We start from the raw sequence: 16,992 nt of genomic DNA on the forward strand, positions 1-16,992 counted from the left end.
GAAATATACAGACAGAAAGACAGACAGTACTCTACTACGGATGCAATTTGATAAGAAAAGTGTCATCAGCTCAGAAATATATGCGGAAAACGTATGAAACATTAATTGTTTATTTTATTTGAAATGAATGATATAAATGTCATACAATGTCAAGAATGCCAGTTCTACATATAATCTTACAAAAATTGGCAGTTTTAGTCAAAATTCCGATTAAACAATCTTTAAAAAATGTTATTTCAAGAATGAAAATTAAATAGCCGCAGAGTATACGAAAAATTATTGTTACATAAAATTGACAATGTCAAAGGAATTTTCATTTCCTGGAAATAAACACGTCTGTAACATTACGAAAATACACAATGTATCAAAATATATATATATTTAATAGTCGCGCCAGCGGCTTACTGACTACGCATGCGCTTATTCATAATATACTATGCGAGTAACCGGAAGTGTACCTTCTGTCATGGGCGCCGCCATGGTTTTTTTTTGAGTACTCGTAAATAAACAAAAACGAAACAACTTACTATTATATAACATGCCTTTTATTAAAAATACCTCTTTTATTAGCCAGTAAATTTTATTATGCACCTTGTCTCTGACACAAAATATCGTTAATATAGATAAAGGGAGAAAACTGTCGTGCATATGAACGGGGGCATACGCAAAGAATGCTGGGATTGAATTATAGAAGAGCGCCCCCTGTGTCAATAATTAGATTCAAAAATTGCCAGTTTTTTGACGGAACGCTATAGTTTTCAGCTTGCAAGTGGAAGGTGGGCAGTGCAGTTACCATTGCAATGATAATGATTGCATAATACGTCCCTTGTTTATCGCAATAGGCTGTTATCATTGTAAAAATTGCCAAGTTTTGTCCAAAATTTTTACATGCTACAGAAAATCTATACACTGCCCTGCTGCAGGGTTTGACGTCGTGTACGTACGTGAACTGCTTTCATCAGAGGGAAACTGGGCATAGTTGTCATATAAACGTTTATAAAGTAACAATCTTTAATAACCCCTGGCGCGACACCAAGGGCTGAGCCCTATATAATATTATATATATAAAGATTTGTTATCTATTTACCGAAACATAAATCTTGAATAAATGTAAGTACGTAAAAATTACTACTTAGCCTATACTCTGTTTTAAAGCAAATGACGTCATTGTTCTCTAACGAATATGAAAAATACTTATCAAGTAAATTTAGATTACAATTTTGAAAATTAAGCTTATAAGAATGAAGACACGCTGAACACGCGACTATTGTTGCAATGAACACCGAAAAAGACATTATCAGCTTAGAATACGATCTTTAACAACAGCCATGCATGCAACATGTACAAGAGTTTCAGAATTTCATAATCAAGAAGGAAAATAAGTAAAAAATCAGTGATAATCGCGTTTAGCAATTTGAATTCGAGAATGAAGCATGTCATCTCAAATTTGCCGATATTTCAAATTCAAAATGGCCGCCATTCTTTGTGCGAATTCTCCGTGATCAGGATTTGGGTTTCACTAAAACAAGGAAATTAAAAGTAAGCTTTTTGTACAAAACATTCTAAATAACTCAGCAGTAGCAGTAATACTGTTGGCAATACAATTCAAAGGTTTGCATGGCTTTTACTCAAAGTTAATAATATGGAGTAAAACATTAAAGGATACATTAAAAGTATACTTTGTATGCATCGTATCGTATTACTAAGCTAGATGAATTACTTTCATAATGGCTGCTTTGAAAACAAAACTAAAAAAACAAAGGAAAAGAAATTACACAAAATTAATGAAAAAACGCTGATAAAAGGAGACTTTGTTCCTTTAAGAAATCTATCAGTAGATGTATTATTCATATTATTATCGTCGAAATAATTCTCCCTGATGCCCGGTGCATAAAGCTTCCTTATGGAGTTTTGGTTCTGTGAACTGTCGACAAAATATAATGAAAGGTGAATTAATTTGAATGCCATGATAACAATTCGAAACCCAGCAGTAATCGTATCTTCTGTATTAGCAATACGCCGATCATTTCAAACTGCCATACCATCACAAATAAAAAACTTTTCGAAATTAAATGACACAAAGATCACTTACCCTTTCCCCTAAATTATTTCCACTTGTTATTTGATGACATCAAGATCTTGTACCACATCGATCATCGTTGGCCGACTCCAAGGCTTCGATTTCCAACATGCTAACATCAAATTGAAGCTGCAAAAATTGAGAGAAACAATATTAAGAGAACATCATGCAGATCTCTGAATTTCTCTGTGTGTGGTCTTTTTGTATATACGTGAGCCAAGTAATTTAAATATTTTTTAATATGTAAACACTTATTAATATTTGTCTATTCTCAGGACTTCTTAACTTTCCATGTTCCAAGAAATTACTTACAGTGTCTCTGAATATCCATCGATTTACCACCGCATCGAGAAATATTTACAAACGACTTATCTTACACATTGTCTGGACATTTTTCAGGCGATACCAGCCTGCGTCCTTTGATGAACTCCTCCATAAGTTCGTGTTCCGTGAATGCCTCGTATGGAACTCTTCCTGAGTTGAGAAAGAAAGAAAGGATAAAAAAGAAAAAGAAAGAGAAAGAAGAAAAGAAGGAACAAACAAAAGTAAGAAAGAGAGAAAAAAACAGTTACAATCATTTTATGAAACAATCGTCATGCACCTGATAAAGACATGAGTTTCGCTATGATATTTCCCTCAATCGGACAATGTAGAGCTGAAGCTGTAGATATCTGATTTGAATGAGAAAAATTTCAACTAGACTGCATAAACTTTGTTGGGAATATTCGACATTGTTTTACAGAAAGTTTCTTGTAAAAATGCTTTTGACGTTTGATGTATATTACTTAGAATTGCATACTTAGCTAATTAACTGTTTACTTTGAACGAAACACCTAAGAAGTGAGTCCATAACTGCTATGGTTCCTGTAAACTCACCGATAGTGTATATTTCCCATAACAGGATCCCATAAGACCACACCTCACTGGCTAAACTGAATTCTTCGTTCATCAACACCTCTGACGCAGTCCAACGGTAGTCAGGTTTCCTCTGCAAAGATATCAATCTATTATGTCTGAACATAAAAATTGAAAGTGCAAATATTGGATGAATATTCGACCTCGGCCTTCTGAACTACAAACGATTTTCCCTTAATCACGAAATTTCCATAATGAATGGCACATGCGTTTGCAAGCCATGTAAAAAGGAATGTTTATATTACAATCCCGTAATACATAAACCTTACACAAAGTTGGCGAATGCATTTTGATGTTTTCGTAAAACGGATACGATACGGCGTTTTTATGTTTATAGGCAATGAATAGTAAACACCAAAAAACGTAAGAAGGTCTATCGCAGCCTAAACCGTTATCTATTACATTGTAAATGTTTTTAAGTATTTACGGTACACATCTCTCTGATAATAACTGAACTGTTGCAGCTCGGGTTTAGTTTTCAAAATTCATACCAAAAATATACGAGAGAGAGAGAGAGAGAGAGAGAGAGAGAGAGAGAGAGAGAGAGAGAGAGTAATGAGAATGAGGGTATAGAATGTCTATAGTTTCTGTAAAGAGCCATTGATTGTTGTATAAGTGGTGGTATTATTTGATTTTCCGATGTTTCTGATTTGCTATATTACCTCCATTTCTTGATATCTTCCCGGATTGGTGATGCTGCTTGCATATCCAAAATTTGATATTTTACCTATCATCTTAGCGATTCCCTGTTTATGGAAGACCAAGACATGTTTTCCAGACAGACACCGGTGGAGAATCTAGTGTCAAGGAATGCAGAGACAGTTGTTGATTTCAGTATTTCGTTTTATCATCAAGATGAAATTGTCACAGATTTAAGTCTTTTCCCTAAAACTAATCACAAAGTCAAAGTTAAAATAATCATGAACATCGGCATGTATTCTAATTTCAGTATCCACAAAAATACTGATTATGGTTAGACTTGCCTTTTGTTCAGCCAGGTACTTCATACCCTTGGCAACGTCGATTGCAAAGCTAAGGAACTGTTTGTGATGATCAGTCACTGACGTTATTCGTTCACGATTGTAGACCAAGAATGTCTTAAGATTACCGTAGTTGGCAAACTCCATTATCAGGTAGGTAAGGTTGCCTGTTGATCAACGGAGGGATGAAAATATTTGAAATCGTAATGAGATAATGGCAAATGCGTACACAAGTCTTTCCAAAACACCCACCATGAATGATTACCAAATTCCAATGTCTAAATGTTCTCTTGTTCACCATAAGTGCAAATCAATCAATGGGTGGAAGGATGCGAAGCAAAATCTGATCGATAGTATTAATCAATCAGCTCATAACGGTAAATTTGTTTGTAACCTGTCAGTGAGTAGTGCGCGCGCTGCAAAAATTTTGCAAATCCGGAGATTTTTTTTTAAAAAAGCGTCTAAACTTGGCCCACAAGTTCTCCAGTTTATTTTATGGTTGATTATGATCTTTGTACAAATCACAATTTTCGTTTTAGCTGTAAAGTTACTGTGTTTACGATATTATTCATATTCACGGGCATAAAATCAAACCATTACTGTGTATTTGTGGGCAGTCACGTGGTTCATCTCGACCAATTAAAACGCAATAGACAGGGCATGGTAATATAATGCTTTGTGAAGGGACAAAGCCTTGTGCTCAAATTTGTAACACATGAGTTCGGCTGTTGAATCACCTTTTATAGATTAAGAATAAGACATGTAGCCTGTGAGTTTGCATGGGATAACAATATTACTAAAATGTGAACTGGTTGACCACCCAGTTCTGTGGAATAATACTTTATTCATAATGTTGTAGGTATATTTACGGAATATTTGTTAACGTTCGTCACAAAGTCCCTTTATAGCAAAGATTAGAAGGAAACTTTCAACCATTGTCTTCAGAGGTAAGTCCACGTTACCCTTACCTCCTTTAGTGCAAGTTGCAAGAAGCTTGACAAGATGACCATTAGGTGGAATAGATTTCATTGTCTCTATTTCTGATCTTAGACTGGCATCAGAGTTCTTATCCGCAACGTCTACATAAAAAGTCAAGTTGAACAGAGAAAAGTGATAACGAGTACAAGGTGTAACAATGGTTTATTATACATTCGTTGTAAATTTAGAATGCACTTCGGGGACCTTTCTATTATTATCAATCACTTGTGGAGGCTCATTTTGAAGCCCTTAGGGTAAGAAAAATTTTCACCGTCTTAGATTTAAAATATAAAATTTATTTTTCTCCATAGAGTTAACACAGGAATGGCGGCCATTTTCAATTTTCAAGTAACGGTAAATTTTTGGATAATTCGTTTCTCTAGTACCAATTTTTGCTCTGTAAACCCTTATCTTTATTATTTACTTCGATGAATTTTCCCTACAGAAAATTTGGGCAGAAGTCTTCCTATTGCAAGGCACGTACAGTCTTAAAAGACAGTTAAAGTGTTACAGGAAACGTGACTCACATTAATTATCCGGCGAAATGGTAGCGGGACCGTGGTTAAGGTAGTTTGCGACTCGAAAGTGAAAGACTTAAACTTTAGCTCAAACTTTCCTTAAGGAATATTTAAACCAGTCTCTTTCAAAATCAAGAATAAAAATCGGGGGTCACCGTACAAATTTTGGTGCTAGAGAAACAGATAACCCAAGATTTACCGATATTTGAAATTCAAAATGGCCGCTATCCCTGTGTTAACTCTATGGAGAAAAATTAAATTTTCGAATATCCAAAAACTAAGCCGCTGAACTTACTAAAAGAACTTTAAAATGAACCCTACAAGTGGTACATCAGAAGAGAAAAGTTTGTGTCCAAATGTCTGTCCCCGAGGCGCGTTCTACCTCAACATCAAAACCTTCACCGGCGCATTTAGTGAAGTGTTACACTCACAGTATGCAAAGAGCACTGTTTGATCCTTTTTCACAAACACTTGCATCTTACTTGGTTACTCCATATTTGTCTTACGCACAGCTTAAAAATTTGGCTTCTTTACCCTTTGGTGTCTTGATGACGACCGATGTCACTCCATCTTGTCCAGCAACGAACCAAGCGTCAGCCTTGTAAATGTCATAGAACTTTCCAGAGTGTAGAATCTTCTTCAAACACGTTTGGTTGCTATTCACTTCAAAGACGTGCTCACCACATTTCATGTACGGGTCTTCCGGTATGACGTCCGGTTGGGCATATTCACGGTTAGTGTTCACCATTGGCGTCACTAGGGACACACAAAGCGAGGAAGACGCATATTCAGCCCTGGTATTTTCGACTCTTGGTGTCTCCTGCTGTCGGCAAAAATTACCGACAATTTAAATGCAAATAATTAGTACTCCATTCCATCACCAAGTTCATGATCATTCAGCATTTGTCATTGCAATCTCAATTAATCAAATTTGTTCTCATTTGTTACGCACGTCAAAACACAGCTTGGACGACTAAGTAACTGTCAGGGTTAACCTTCTACCGTACACTAAAATCTATGCGAGCTAAGTCTTAGATCATTATGAACTGTTCAAGTATTGGGTTCACCTAGGCCGTAAATATTTCAGACACACACCTCACTATTAAATACATCAAGTGTTGCTGCGTCGTCATAGTCATGGATTTCATTCATTGGTATTTCCTCTGGGCATGCGTGGTGTCCATTTGCTTGAACTGAAAGTAGATTAAGAACAACGAATAAAAATTGCAGTAATCTCTGGCGAGGGTTTAGTCTTACACTTTCCATTCTACGAAATTCACAAACTTTCATTTGTGATGGTTTATTCTTGCAATCATAAATCTGGTATAAATTATAAGTCGCCTTGATCCATTGTAGCACTTAGTCGACAAACGCGTTTGGGAAGTTACTAAAAGTATAGTGAGGATAACGCGTACCTGGGGCATCGTTAGCCTTTACTTCCTCGTAGTCATTTTTGCGCTTAAAAACTGAGAGAGAGAGAGAGAGAGAGAGAGAGAGAGAGAGAGAGAGAGAGATGCGTCAGATCATCCATACGTCAGGCGACGGGATTCGATTTAAAGAAAATATATTTTCAAATATGACAAGCAAAGTGACATCTTTACACAACTTTGATGTTGTGAACAGGCAATTTGAATGGAAAGTTGATTGTGTTAAAAATAGATTCTTACAGGTGTGTACGCAGCAAAACATCGTATGACCTTCATGCTGTATTTAGGTCACTGATCCACGATTCAATAGGCCCTTTCAAAGTTGCTGCCAACGGCGTATTGAAGTGTTTAGACATAAACACTTGTTTTCAATCGCCTGAAACTCAATAAAATCTTCTTCTAAGGTTAAAGGCCATTGTAAAGGCATTGTAAGTAACTCTAGAAATAGACCTCATCTTTTAATAACTGTTTGTTTTTGAGTTTCGATCCGTGACATCGCTATCAATGTGACTTCCTGTGTATTATTAGGTGATGGTAATTCGCGGTATTTGCCGCCGTCAACCTATTCATGATTTAACGTGCCGGCCGACAGAGAGATGTATGATTTATGTAAAGACTATACAGTACCTAATAAATTATAGTTGTTGCTAGTGAACACAGGGCAATACCCTCCTTCTATGGTGTGTTAAACTACTTACGTACGTTTCAACACGCTATAGGATTACCGCTGTTTTGAAATGATGCAGCATATTGATAGTATCGAAAGTATTCAACATGTGACAGAATATCTGAAGAGGGATATAAAAGTTTATCGTTGAACTGAACTCCTGGATACTAATCTAGAAACATTCCCTACAACCAAAATATGCCGGTCATTGAACTTTACTTACTTTTTCTCTTCAGGATGAATAGGATTATCACCGTTACCGTTGACACCAGTACGAAAACAACGACAGAGACGATCACTGGGGTGGTGTAATCTTGTTTGATCTGTTCATCACTTGTGAATACGGCTTGAATGTGAAATAAAGCGTAGTTTACAGGAGACAAAATGATGATATTATTAGATTAGTTTTGCTGATGACGGGTCTTCAAATGTTGAATATGGTCTGGCATTTTGCCTGAGAACACTTTCATATTTGTGAAAGTGAGTAGTATGGCCTTAGATCATGTAATAGGAAAGATCGAAAGTTACACATAACTTTCACAAGTTTCTCTTACTTACTTTAGATACCCGTAAATTAACTTCAATCCATCGATAAGACAACCGTTTACGTTTTACTATTAAATTTCGAGAGTTTAGTTCACATTCGAACTTGTTCTAGATAAAGCAGAGAAATCAGTTACATCTATTTTCAACACCATTCAAGAAAACTGGTACTGAACAAAAACTTAACCAGCCGGATTGTAAACTTACCTGGTGTTTGAAATGCAAATATGACGCTGCTACTGTTTCCTAGCTCATTGACGCTGATGATTTGTATCTCATAATTAGTGTCTTGTTCTAAGTGTTCAATTGTATACATAGACTCGTTAATATATAATGTCCTTTGCTTATTGCCGTCTGGAGTTTCCCAATACTCTATCAGAAAATTTTGCATGTGACCTCCATCGAAACCTGGCGTCCAGGTGACAAATACGGTGTTTTCACTGACATTGAAGTGGATGTTGACAACAGGATCTGGTTCGGCTGAAATGAAAACGTCAAGCAATGTAAACACTGGCCTTATTTGTGAGGATAATAATCCTGTATTTGCAGACGATTTAATTTAGTTTGTATTTGAACTAAATGATCGTGTAACGCGTCTTTTTCATTTTTAAATTCACCAGGTCTAAAATCTTCCTGTGAAAACGCCACAACAGAACATTTAGGAGGCTGAAGGATAGATACAAGATTCGAATAAAATGTGACCTCCCGTGACGTAATAACTGCCTTCGGCTCCACAAACATCAGCGGCAGCAAACATTGTACCTTTCACGGCTGGAAGGTATGTTAAAATTTTAAGGAAAGCCGCGAAATGAAGGGATATTTAAGACAACATAAAAGTTATCGCCCACGTAACTTCATGGAAGAGTATAGGGCAAACAAGTCGAGAAATTGCGTGGGGGAAACGGCGGGGCTATTATTGCCTTGCAAGGAGGTTTTTTGACGAATGGCGTGTGTATTTTTAGCTACACTGCTATTGTGTGTTACTCGGAAAAGGACCTCTTTCTGGTTACGTATTCGTCATGCTTGTTTACTGAAGATCAGTTTTCGCTCAACAGGTCAGAGATCATAGAGCAGGTTGTTCTGTAGAGGTCTGGTTTGCCCTAAAGACGGCATGTAGGTGATATGGTCGAGGTCTGCATACATTGGCGGTGGGAACGTACAGTGTATCTTTCATTTTAGTTTCTTAGACTATGGTTTTAACATGTCATTTGTAATTCTATACATTAGTTTTCAAACACATTCTTAATGGTACTGCATTGACCTTCCTTCAAGACCATTTTACGCACACATGAAAATGTACAAATAATTCCTAAAGCTTTTTATAAACTCGTTTGCCCAGCACAGTATCATTGATATGAGCGTTGGATGTTACTTCACAAAAGAATGGACTGGCGGTTACATGAATGATACTCGAGTCGAAGGTCAACAGGTGATAGGTTTCAGCACGTGCTGTTAAGGTAGCACGCGTCTCGATATTGAAGATCTGTAACTTTTGCTCAACTTTCCGTACGGAAACTTCAAACCATTCCCTTTTGAAATCAAGAAGAAAACGAAAGGGCGATCGAGCAAAATGCTGTACTACAGGATCAAACTGCCGAACAGTTCCGGACACATGAAATTCAAAATGGCCGCCATCCCTGTGTTTATTCTATTGAGAAAACGAAATTCTCCAATTTTTACAAAAGTAAGCAGGCGAACGAAAAATTCATTCACTCCTTTAGGCTATAAAGCCCCTTCCAAGTGGTAGACCAAACAAGTATTGTAATCGTTCAAGACTCTAAATTTCTGTCTCTGATGAGGCGCATTAATACAAAATGAGGCGAATCAATCATGGTATTTACTTCATTTTTGTTCAGAACGTTTGCCGACCGACAATTCTGACGATTACGCACACTGTCATAAAGTGCAATTTCCTGACATAACCTTCGATCAATCACCGATCGAAAAGGAACAAGTGAGTGAAATATACTATATATGTACTCATTTCCTGGATGTTACACCATAGACCCTCGAGAAAAGGGTCTATGGTTACACAAATCAACGATGGTATTTAATAAAAAGATTTATGTTCACAATAGAGTTCGTATGATCACATCCTCTTTGGATGATTGACTGAACAGAGGAAAATTTGAAGTTTGTTTTCACTAAATCTATGCACTTGTGTAAGGACATACTTTCACAGTCACAAACGAGAGCTAATTGCCCGCAATTGTCACTTAATTTGTGCCTCGAGTTGGGTCATCAGGTTGAATAAAAACATAAACACAGATACACATAAAGTCTGGAAATTGTTACATTTGTTGTCTGTGGCAGTAGTTTATGGGGACCCACACAGTTAAAAATTTAGTTTAGATTAGTTTGCAGTTTAGTTTGCGTCTATGGTAAAAGGTACAGCAGAGCAGTCACCTTAAGTTGATGATAAATACGGAAGAGCGCTACTTGTAATCTATCCTATTGTATGTAGCTTTTGACATTGCGATCCGATTAAGCGGCCAATTGGGCCAATCGAGAAAATAATCTGCTATTGTGAAAGCAATGCTTACGAACCCCCCCGCTCACTTACGCCCGGTTCCTTCTGACAATTCAGTCAATTAACCCAAACTCCCAATCCCTATTGTGCTTCACTCAACACAAAAACCCAAGCAGTCGATCGTAGAATTAAAAGTGGCTTAAAGAAAGTGAAAATTCATTTTATTTTAATATTATTAATTAGTCAATGTCTCAATTACTAAGTGTTGGTGTTTTGCGTACGATGTTTGTGACGCCATCAGCTTGCGGCAATACGACTTCTTGAATGCTGCCAAATATTCCTGTATTAACGATTAACCCCATTATTAAAACATGACTTACATTTTCCTTGAAGAGTTACGTTGAATGCCAGGGTACCCTTTTCGTTTCTTGATATACAAACATAGACTCCATAGTCTCTGCCAGGGTCAGTGTTATTGATCATTAGTTTGCTGACCACAATCGAGTTACCAAGAACTTCATTTTCTCTGAAAATATCAGAATTTTGTTCAAGGGCGCCACCATTCAATCGAAACCATTGAATTGACGACGTAGGATAACTGTCAATTTCACACATCAGAGTGGCAACTTCACCTTGATCGGCCGCAGATTTACTGTTCTGGATTTTGTTCAGCGCAGTTGGCGGATCTGAAAACGAACGAAATAGGTATCGTTTACAAGGTGACAATATACAGCATCCTTGTAGTTGTGAAAAGACATACTACTAAACTTAGATATCTATCATCGGTATAAACAAAGAAAAAAAACTGTGCCTTACTCAAGTACAGTTTCAAAATGTGATGAAATTCGTTGTTTCCTTCCTCGTATATTGTCTATCTCCAGCCCAGGTCTGTAGTGTGTTAGTCTGTCAGTGTACGCGTGCATGCCTGTCTGTGTGCGGACCTATCTCCTCAGAATAGGCTTATTGTTTTCCTGTATTTCTAGTGGATCACCACGCTCTAAATCTGATGCTAAATCTGGTAGATTAATGGATTCAATTCTTAAACTTACACATCACCAAGACTCTAGTCAATCCATACGCCGTCCCGAGGTACTCTTCTTCAGTACACATTGAGTTGACAGCGCTGCAATTGTAAATCCCATGATCTGTTCTATGAACAACATCTATAACTAGTTTACGTCCGGGTACTTGGACTCCGTCAGGACGAATCCATGTAACCAAAGATGGCGGATTGGAATCTACAAAACAGTCTACAGCGAGGTCGTCTCCTTCGTCGACTTGTATTTCAGATCCGTGAGAGATAGAAACCATGGGTTCATCTAAAAGATCGGGAAAAACTGCAGCGTCAATACAGAGGTGCGCTCTAAGTATTTTACGTTATAGTGACGAGTTGTGTGTTTAAGCATTAAGATGAGAAAGAGGCCTAGCGTCATAGACTTGTTCCAAGTCTGTGGAGATATAAGTATCAAAACGTAATAAATTGAACGACTAAACATTGGCAGATTGTCGCGCTAATGGTAGGCTGTTCGTCGATCGTGGGGTGAACGCCTTACTTGGCCAGCCAGTAACGCAGCTCAGAGAATACCCAGGCGACTGGGAGCCAGCCTACTAGCGTCATTACAATAGGTGTATCTAGTAAGAAGTGTAATATGGTATGTCACGGCCTGTCATTACGTTAGACTTTTACTTCAGAAGGATTTCATAAACCTCGGGACAAAGATATTGTTGTAAAGTTAATGACATGTCACTACAGTTCAACGGGAGATTCGTTTCTTACATTGCACGTGGACAATAAACTTGACTCGGACGCGGATGACAAGTCCATTAAAATTTTCACTTGTTGCTGTACATGTGTATTTGATAGGACTTGACACTTGACGTCCGATGTTTTCTACTACCAGACGATTTACGTCATGTCCTTTCCCATCAACTTCCCAAGTTATGTTCTCCACAGGAGGAGTTCCTTCCGTGTATGGACAAGTCAAATTCAAGGTTTCGCCCTTCCTAATGCAGAGGGAAATCTCTTTATGGTCAGCCGTCGGCGGATCTAACAAGAACAACATGACAAAATAGACGAACGCTATAATAAGGAAATACATTGAGACCAACGACTTTCTATCGGCTGATATATTTTAATGAATTTGTCAAATTTAGAAGAGAGAATGACATCTCTCTCTCTCTCTCTCTCTCTCTCTCTCTCTCTCTCTCTCTCTCTCTCTCTCTCTCTCTGTGGATATACATAATATAATGAGCAAAGGCATATATATATATATGCATGTAATTACTTTTGTGTAGACATACAATGTCAGAATAAACATCAAAGATTAAATCAAAAGCAAACAGGTGAGTTACCTTGAACATGAAACACAATACTCTCGTTACACGTCCAGGGAAAGTCAAATGTGCTGTGGTTAAACCTGCAATTCATGCGAATTCCATCATCTTTGAATTTGATAGTTTTGGAGAATAATATTGGATTCAGAAACCTTCTGTCCATATCTATTCCATTTCTTGTCCATACTAAGTTTCCATATTCCATGGCACGACTTTCAATACTGCATTGAAGTTCAACTGTGCTGCCGATGATAACCTCTCCATTTGGACCAACACCAGACACTTTTACACAGTGAGGATCGTCATCTGAAAACAGAATAAATCTATTTGTTACTAAAATGCTGTTTGATTGGCTGATCCAATCAAAGCACTGCATAACACCATATAACACAAAGCTTTTCACTGCAAATTTTTCACTGCACAATATTGCAGAATTACAGATAGGTATTATCATTCATCTATGCAGGGTAGTACACATGTATTAACATGTATGTATGTATGTATGTATGTATGTATGTATGTATGTATGTATGTATGTATGTATGTATGTATGTATGTATGTATGTATGTATGTATGTATGTATGTATGTATGTATGTATGTATGTATGTATGTATGTATGTATGTATGTATGTATGTATGTATGTATGTATGTATGTATGTATGTGCTTGCACATGTATACATAGATTGGTGGGTGCATGGACGAGTGAGTGAAAGTACGTACTGATGTTGGAAGCACGAGTAGATTAGATAGGTACTCTTGTCTGTAAGTAGGTAGGTAGACAAGTGGGTATACAGAAGAATGTTTTCTTTCTTACCCAAAACTGTCAAATTAGCCGACACCTGTCTTATTCTTTCGTCAATCGTCGAGTCCGGAATTCTACATATCCACGTTCCCTCATCTGTCTTGTTGACGTTATTGATGACAAGATCTGCCTGGCCTACCAACGACCTGTTGACGTGAAGTCCTGGATGGTACGAAGCTCCACCACTTGAAATATGAAGCAAAGTTCCGTCTTCTTTCCGTTTATACCATTCCGGCAAAACATGACCAGAGTAATTGTTAACTTTGCAATGCAGAGTGGTGGGTTGACCTTCCCTGGCTATGGTGTGGGACGGTACTTCATCCCAGATTGTTTGTAGAGCTACAGAAGTTCTTTTCTTTGTTTCCCAAATTGTTTTCTGCTTTTCAGTTGGCTCCGGTATTTCTGATGTGCAAAAAGTAACGTTCATATGATGGAGAGAGAGAGAGAGAGAGAGAGAGAGAGAGAGAGAGAGAGAGAGAGAGAGAGAGAGAGAGAGAGAGAGAGAGAGAGAGAGAGAGAGAGAGAGAGAGATTAGGTGGGTTAGGGTGACAAAAGAGAAGGTGAATAGGGATGAACTTCCAAGAAACTCAAGCAAAGTAGAACAGTGAACCAAAGTAGACAGGCTGTAAGATAGCGCAAGCTTCATTCTAAGAAATTTACATGTTCATCTTAGAGTACGTGATAAAAGAGTCGTAAGGGCGACTCTATCATGAACAGAAATGTTTACTTTTGAAAAGTACACGTAGGTTACGTACAGCGGCTTATTACCGTGGTAAGGTCTTATGATCAGAAGGAGACAATATCCAAGTGACTCAAATACCGCATTTAAAAAGAGAAAACGAAAATGCATTATCATCTGCCATTGCAGCTCTGTGTAAACTGTAGGAATAGATTGAAACATCTCACGAACACCAAGTCATTACCGAGTTTGTAACACCTCTAGTGAAATCTTAAAGCCAACATTTGAGATATTTCAAAGTTAATGTTATCAAAATGGAATCGTTGATGTCCTCACCTAACACTGTTAACTGAGCGTATCTTGCTTGATCGTTTACTGTTCGAGGTGACCGACAAATCCACGTCCCTTCATCTTCAATTCGTACAGATCGAAAGACTAGATTGACTTCACCATTAGTTCGGTTACCGGTAACAATACAACAGTCATTGTAAGACGTGCCCGAGTCAGTAATCGGATCATCGTCCGTACCGTCTGCTGTCATCTTGTACCATTCTGGCAAATGGATGTCGTTCCCATCTGTCTTTACTGCGCAGTATAGTGTGACTTCTTCGCCTACTCTCACGGTAGTGTTTTTTGGTTCCATTTTCCAAGTGACTCCGCTAAGGACTATATTAAAAGCTTTCATGAGGAAATTGACCAATCCACATGGCTTTATTCGGTGGCACATGTTGCGATAAAGTAAAAAAGTATAATCATAAAGCTCGACTTAAGTTTGTTCTGACATGCGTAATCTTAGATATCTCGAACGTTCCGTTATTATTATTTTAGTACTGGGTAGTAACGAGCTGCACGTGGATTGCTTTGGCGTAAGTATAAACTGGGATTATATAGCGCTTTCATGTAGTATTCTATTGTTGTGGAAGACAATTCTAAGACGTCAGGAAAATGCTCAATCGACGAAGTTCAGGAAAATCCAAAATCCTAATGTCAAACTTAAGGGTGTTCGAGAGAAAAGTTTCCGGTAGATTTGCCCTGTATTAAGGTTATAAAATAAGGTCTTAATTTGAGATATTTCAGAAAAGAAGACAGTTTGTGGGAGAAAACGCGAAATCGACTTGTTAGCGAAGCTGTGGAGACTGTTTACCAGGTAAAATTTTTAAAATGTGAAAATTTGTTGATATGTTGGGATCATACGAAAATGTCAAAGTTAAAAAAAACGTTTTTGCAGTTCTGTATCACTTCTATGTCCAAGCTTCGGAAATGCCGGTATCGATGTGGCGTTATGAACTCCTATCGGTAAGATATTGACGATATAGTCAAGTAAGCTGGTTAGTACGTCAAGTATGTACGATGGAATGCTTGATTTACCGCGTTCAGGTAAACAGGTATACAGATAAGCCATTACTGAAGTGTATTTAGGTCAAATGATCAAATGGTTAGTAAAAGACAGGAGGGGCATACTATAGTAAGCGCTGTTATGGTGATGTGCTGTCTGAGAGTATTTCAATTCACTTACCAGGCTGGGACACATTGATTACGATCGATAGTAGCAGTGGGACCAATTTAGAGACAGAAGTAGTCCACTGGTTGTGTGTCGACTTCATTTTGTGGTTTAGTATTTTTTAGTTTCGGTTGCATCACGTGACAACCGACCCTCACCCCCTGCCTCTGTTGCCTAAATCTGTCATAAAACTTACTTCCTTCACGAAAACATTTCACGGATTTACCAAGAATAACCTCTTCCACTAAACCGCTAAAAAGTTACGTAAGTTTTAACAACATACCATTTCACCCTAGAACATCCAAAAATGCAAGCAAAAACAATGCCCATATTTAGTTTGTTGTACTGTAAGGTGGCCATACTCTTCGAGACTAAATTTATTAAGTGACTGGAATACAAGACTTAATAGTAAACTCAAAAGGTTTAATTTACTACTCATGCTTCAACAGCTGCTTATTAAATAGTTAGGTAGAGAACCAACAGCTAAGATAGCTTCGGAGCATTTGAGGGCGCTATGTCCCTCTCAAGAGTGGCCTTTCTTATTTAAACCTTTATTCATTGGTTATGCAGAAGGATCCTGCGAAGCGAAAACGTGACAAATGATGTCATGTTACGTGACAGTCAGCACGACTAACTGTATGTGAGTAATTGGAATGCAATGACAAACCTGACATTCTTCTCACTCAAGTCACTTGTTTGCTGAAGCAGCCATAGTGGTGCTTCCAACACTCCTCCTTGTAGACATGAGCTTGATACAAACGGATATAAATCGATGGTTAGGCTGTTATCAAACACATTGGGGAGTAGAGAGAATCCAAAAAAGTTTTCTGACTTTTTAAAATGCCCTAGCAAACTCTCTTTACGTTCAAATCCCCCTTCTGACTTGCTATAATTTTGAAGTCCCCTCAAAGGAAGGCAAAATGTATCCTATATCACACTTCATCCAAAAAATATCAAATCATTATACATGGGAGTCTATTGGGCAAACTATTAAATTGTTTCAAATAAAAACATGCTATATCTCTTTATTTATGATAATATGTGTTAGATAATTCATGTAAATTTACTATGCTTTAAGTGGCTGGTAAAAACTG

The 16,992-nt window shown here is 37.6% G+C and overlaps 1 protein-coding gene across 3 annotated transcripts; it reads right to left on the bottom strand.

Annotated features, from left to right (window-relative positions):
- Positions 1–1,058: 1,058 nt before the first annotated feature.
- On the bottom strand, positions 1,059–16,636 carry LOC139125168 (fibroblast growth factor receptor 1-like). 3 transcript variants are annotated; one of them, XM_070691275.1, is made up of 19 exons: positions 16,566–16,636; positions 14,734–15,063; positions 13,731–14,120; positions 12,931–13,218; positions 12,356–12,625; positions 11,628–11,897; positions 10,959–11,264; positions 8,316–8,588; positions 7,789–7,911; positions 6,887–6,937; positions 6,567–6,664; positions 6,006–6,294; positions 4,944–5,054; positions 3,979–4,142; positions 3,658–3,792; positions 2,957–3,068; positions 2,458–2,554; positions 2,093–2,209; positions 1,059–1,924 (listed from the first exon to the last, which is right to left on the bottom strand). In XM_070691275.1, the coding sequence occupies exons 1-18, from the start codon at positions 16,570–16,572 to the stop codon at positions 2,119–2,121; spliced, it is 3,405 nt and encodes a 1,134-aa protein (XP_070547376.1). In that variant the 5' UTR covers positions 16,573–16,636; the 3' UTR covers positions 1,059–1,924; positions 2,093–2,118. The 3 variants fall into 3 exon arrangements, with proteins under 3 accessions (XP_070547376.1, XP_070547375.1, XP_070547374.1); XM_070691274.1 differs by lacking the exon at positions 16,566–16,636 and adding an exon at positions 15,914–16,084 and having other exon boundaries at positions 6,006–6,291; XM_070691273.1 differs by lacking the exon at positions 16,566–16,636 and adding an exon at positions 15,914–16,084.
- Between the last annotated feature and the right edge of the window lie 356 nt (positions 16,637–16,992).

Source organism: Ptychodera flava (genome assembly GCF_041260155.1).
Source record: "Ptychodera flava strain L36383 chromosome 3 unlocalized genomic scaffold, AS_Pfla_20210202 Scaffold_25__1_contigs__length_14229661_pilon, whole genome shotgun sequence".
NCBI classification, from domain to species: Eukaryota; Metazoa; Hemichordata; class Enteropneusta; family Ptychoderidae; genus Ptychodera; species Ptychodera flava.

Bases quoted from the DNA above. Each gene is read 5' to 3' on its own strand.
- LOC139125168 (XM_070691273.1), bottom strand. From the start codon at position 16,001: ATGAAGTCGACACACAACCAGTGGACTACTTCTGTCTCTAAATTGGTC. The intron at 11,265-11,627 runs GTAAGTTTAAGA...GTTCGTTTTCAG, and splicing joins GACTAGAGTCTTGGTGATGT to ATCCGCCAACTGCGCTGAAC. The intron at 2,555-2,956 runs GTGAGTTTACAG...TTCTCAACTCAG, and splicing joins ATGGGAAATATACACTATCG to GAAGAGTTCCATACGAGGCA.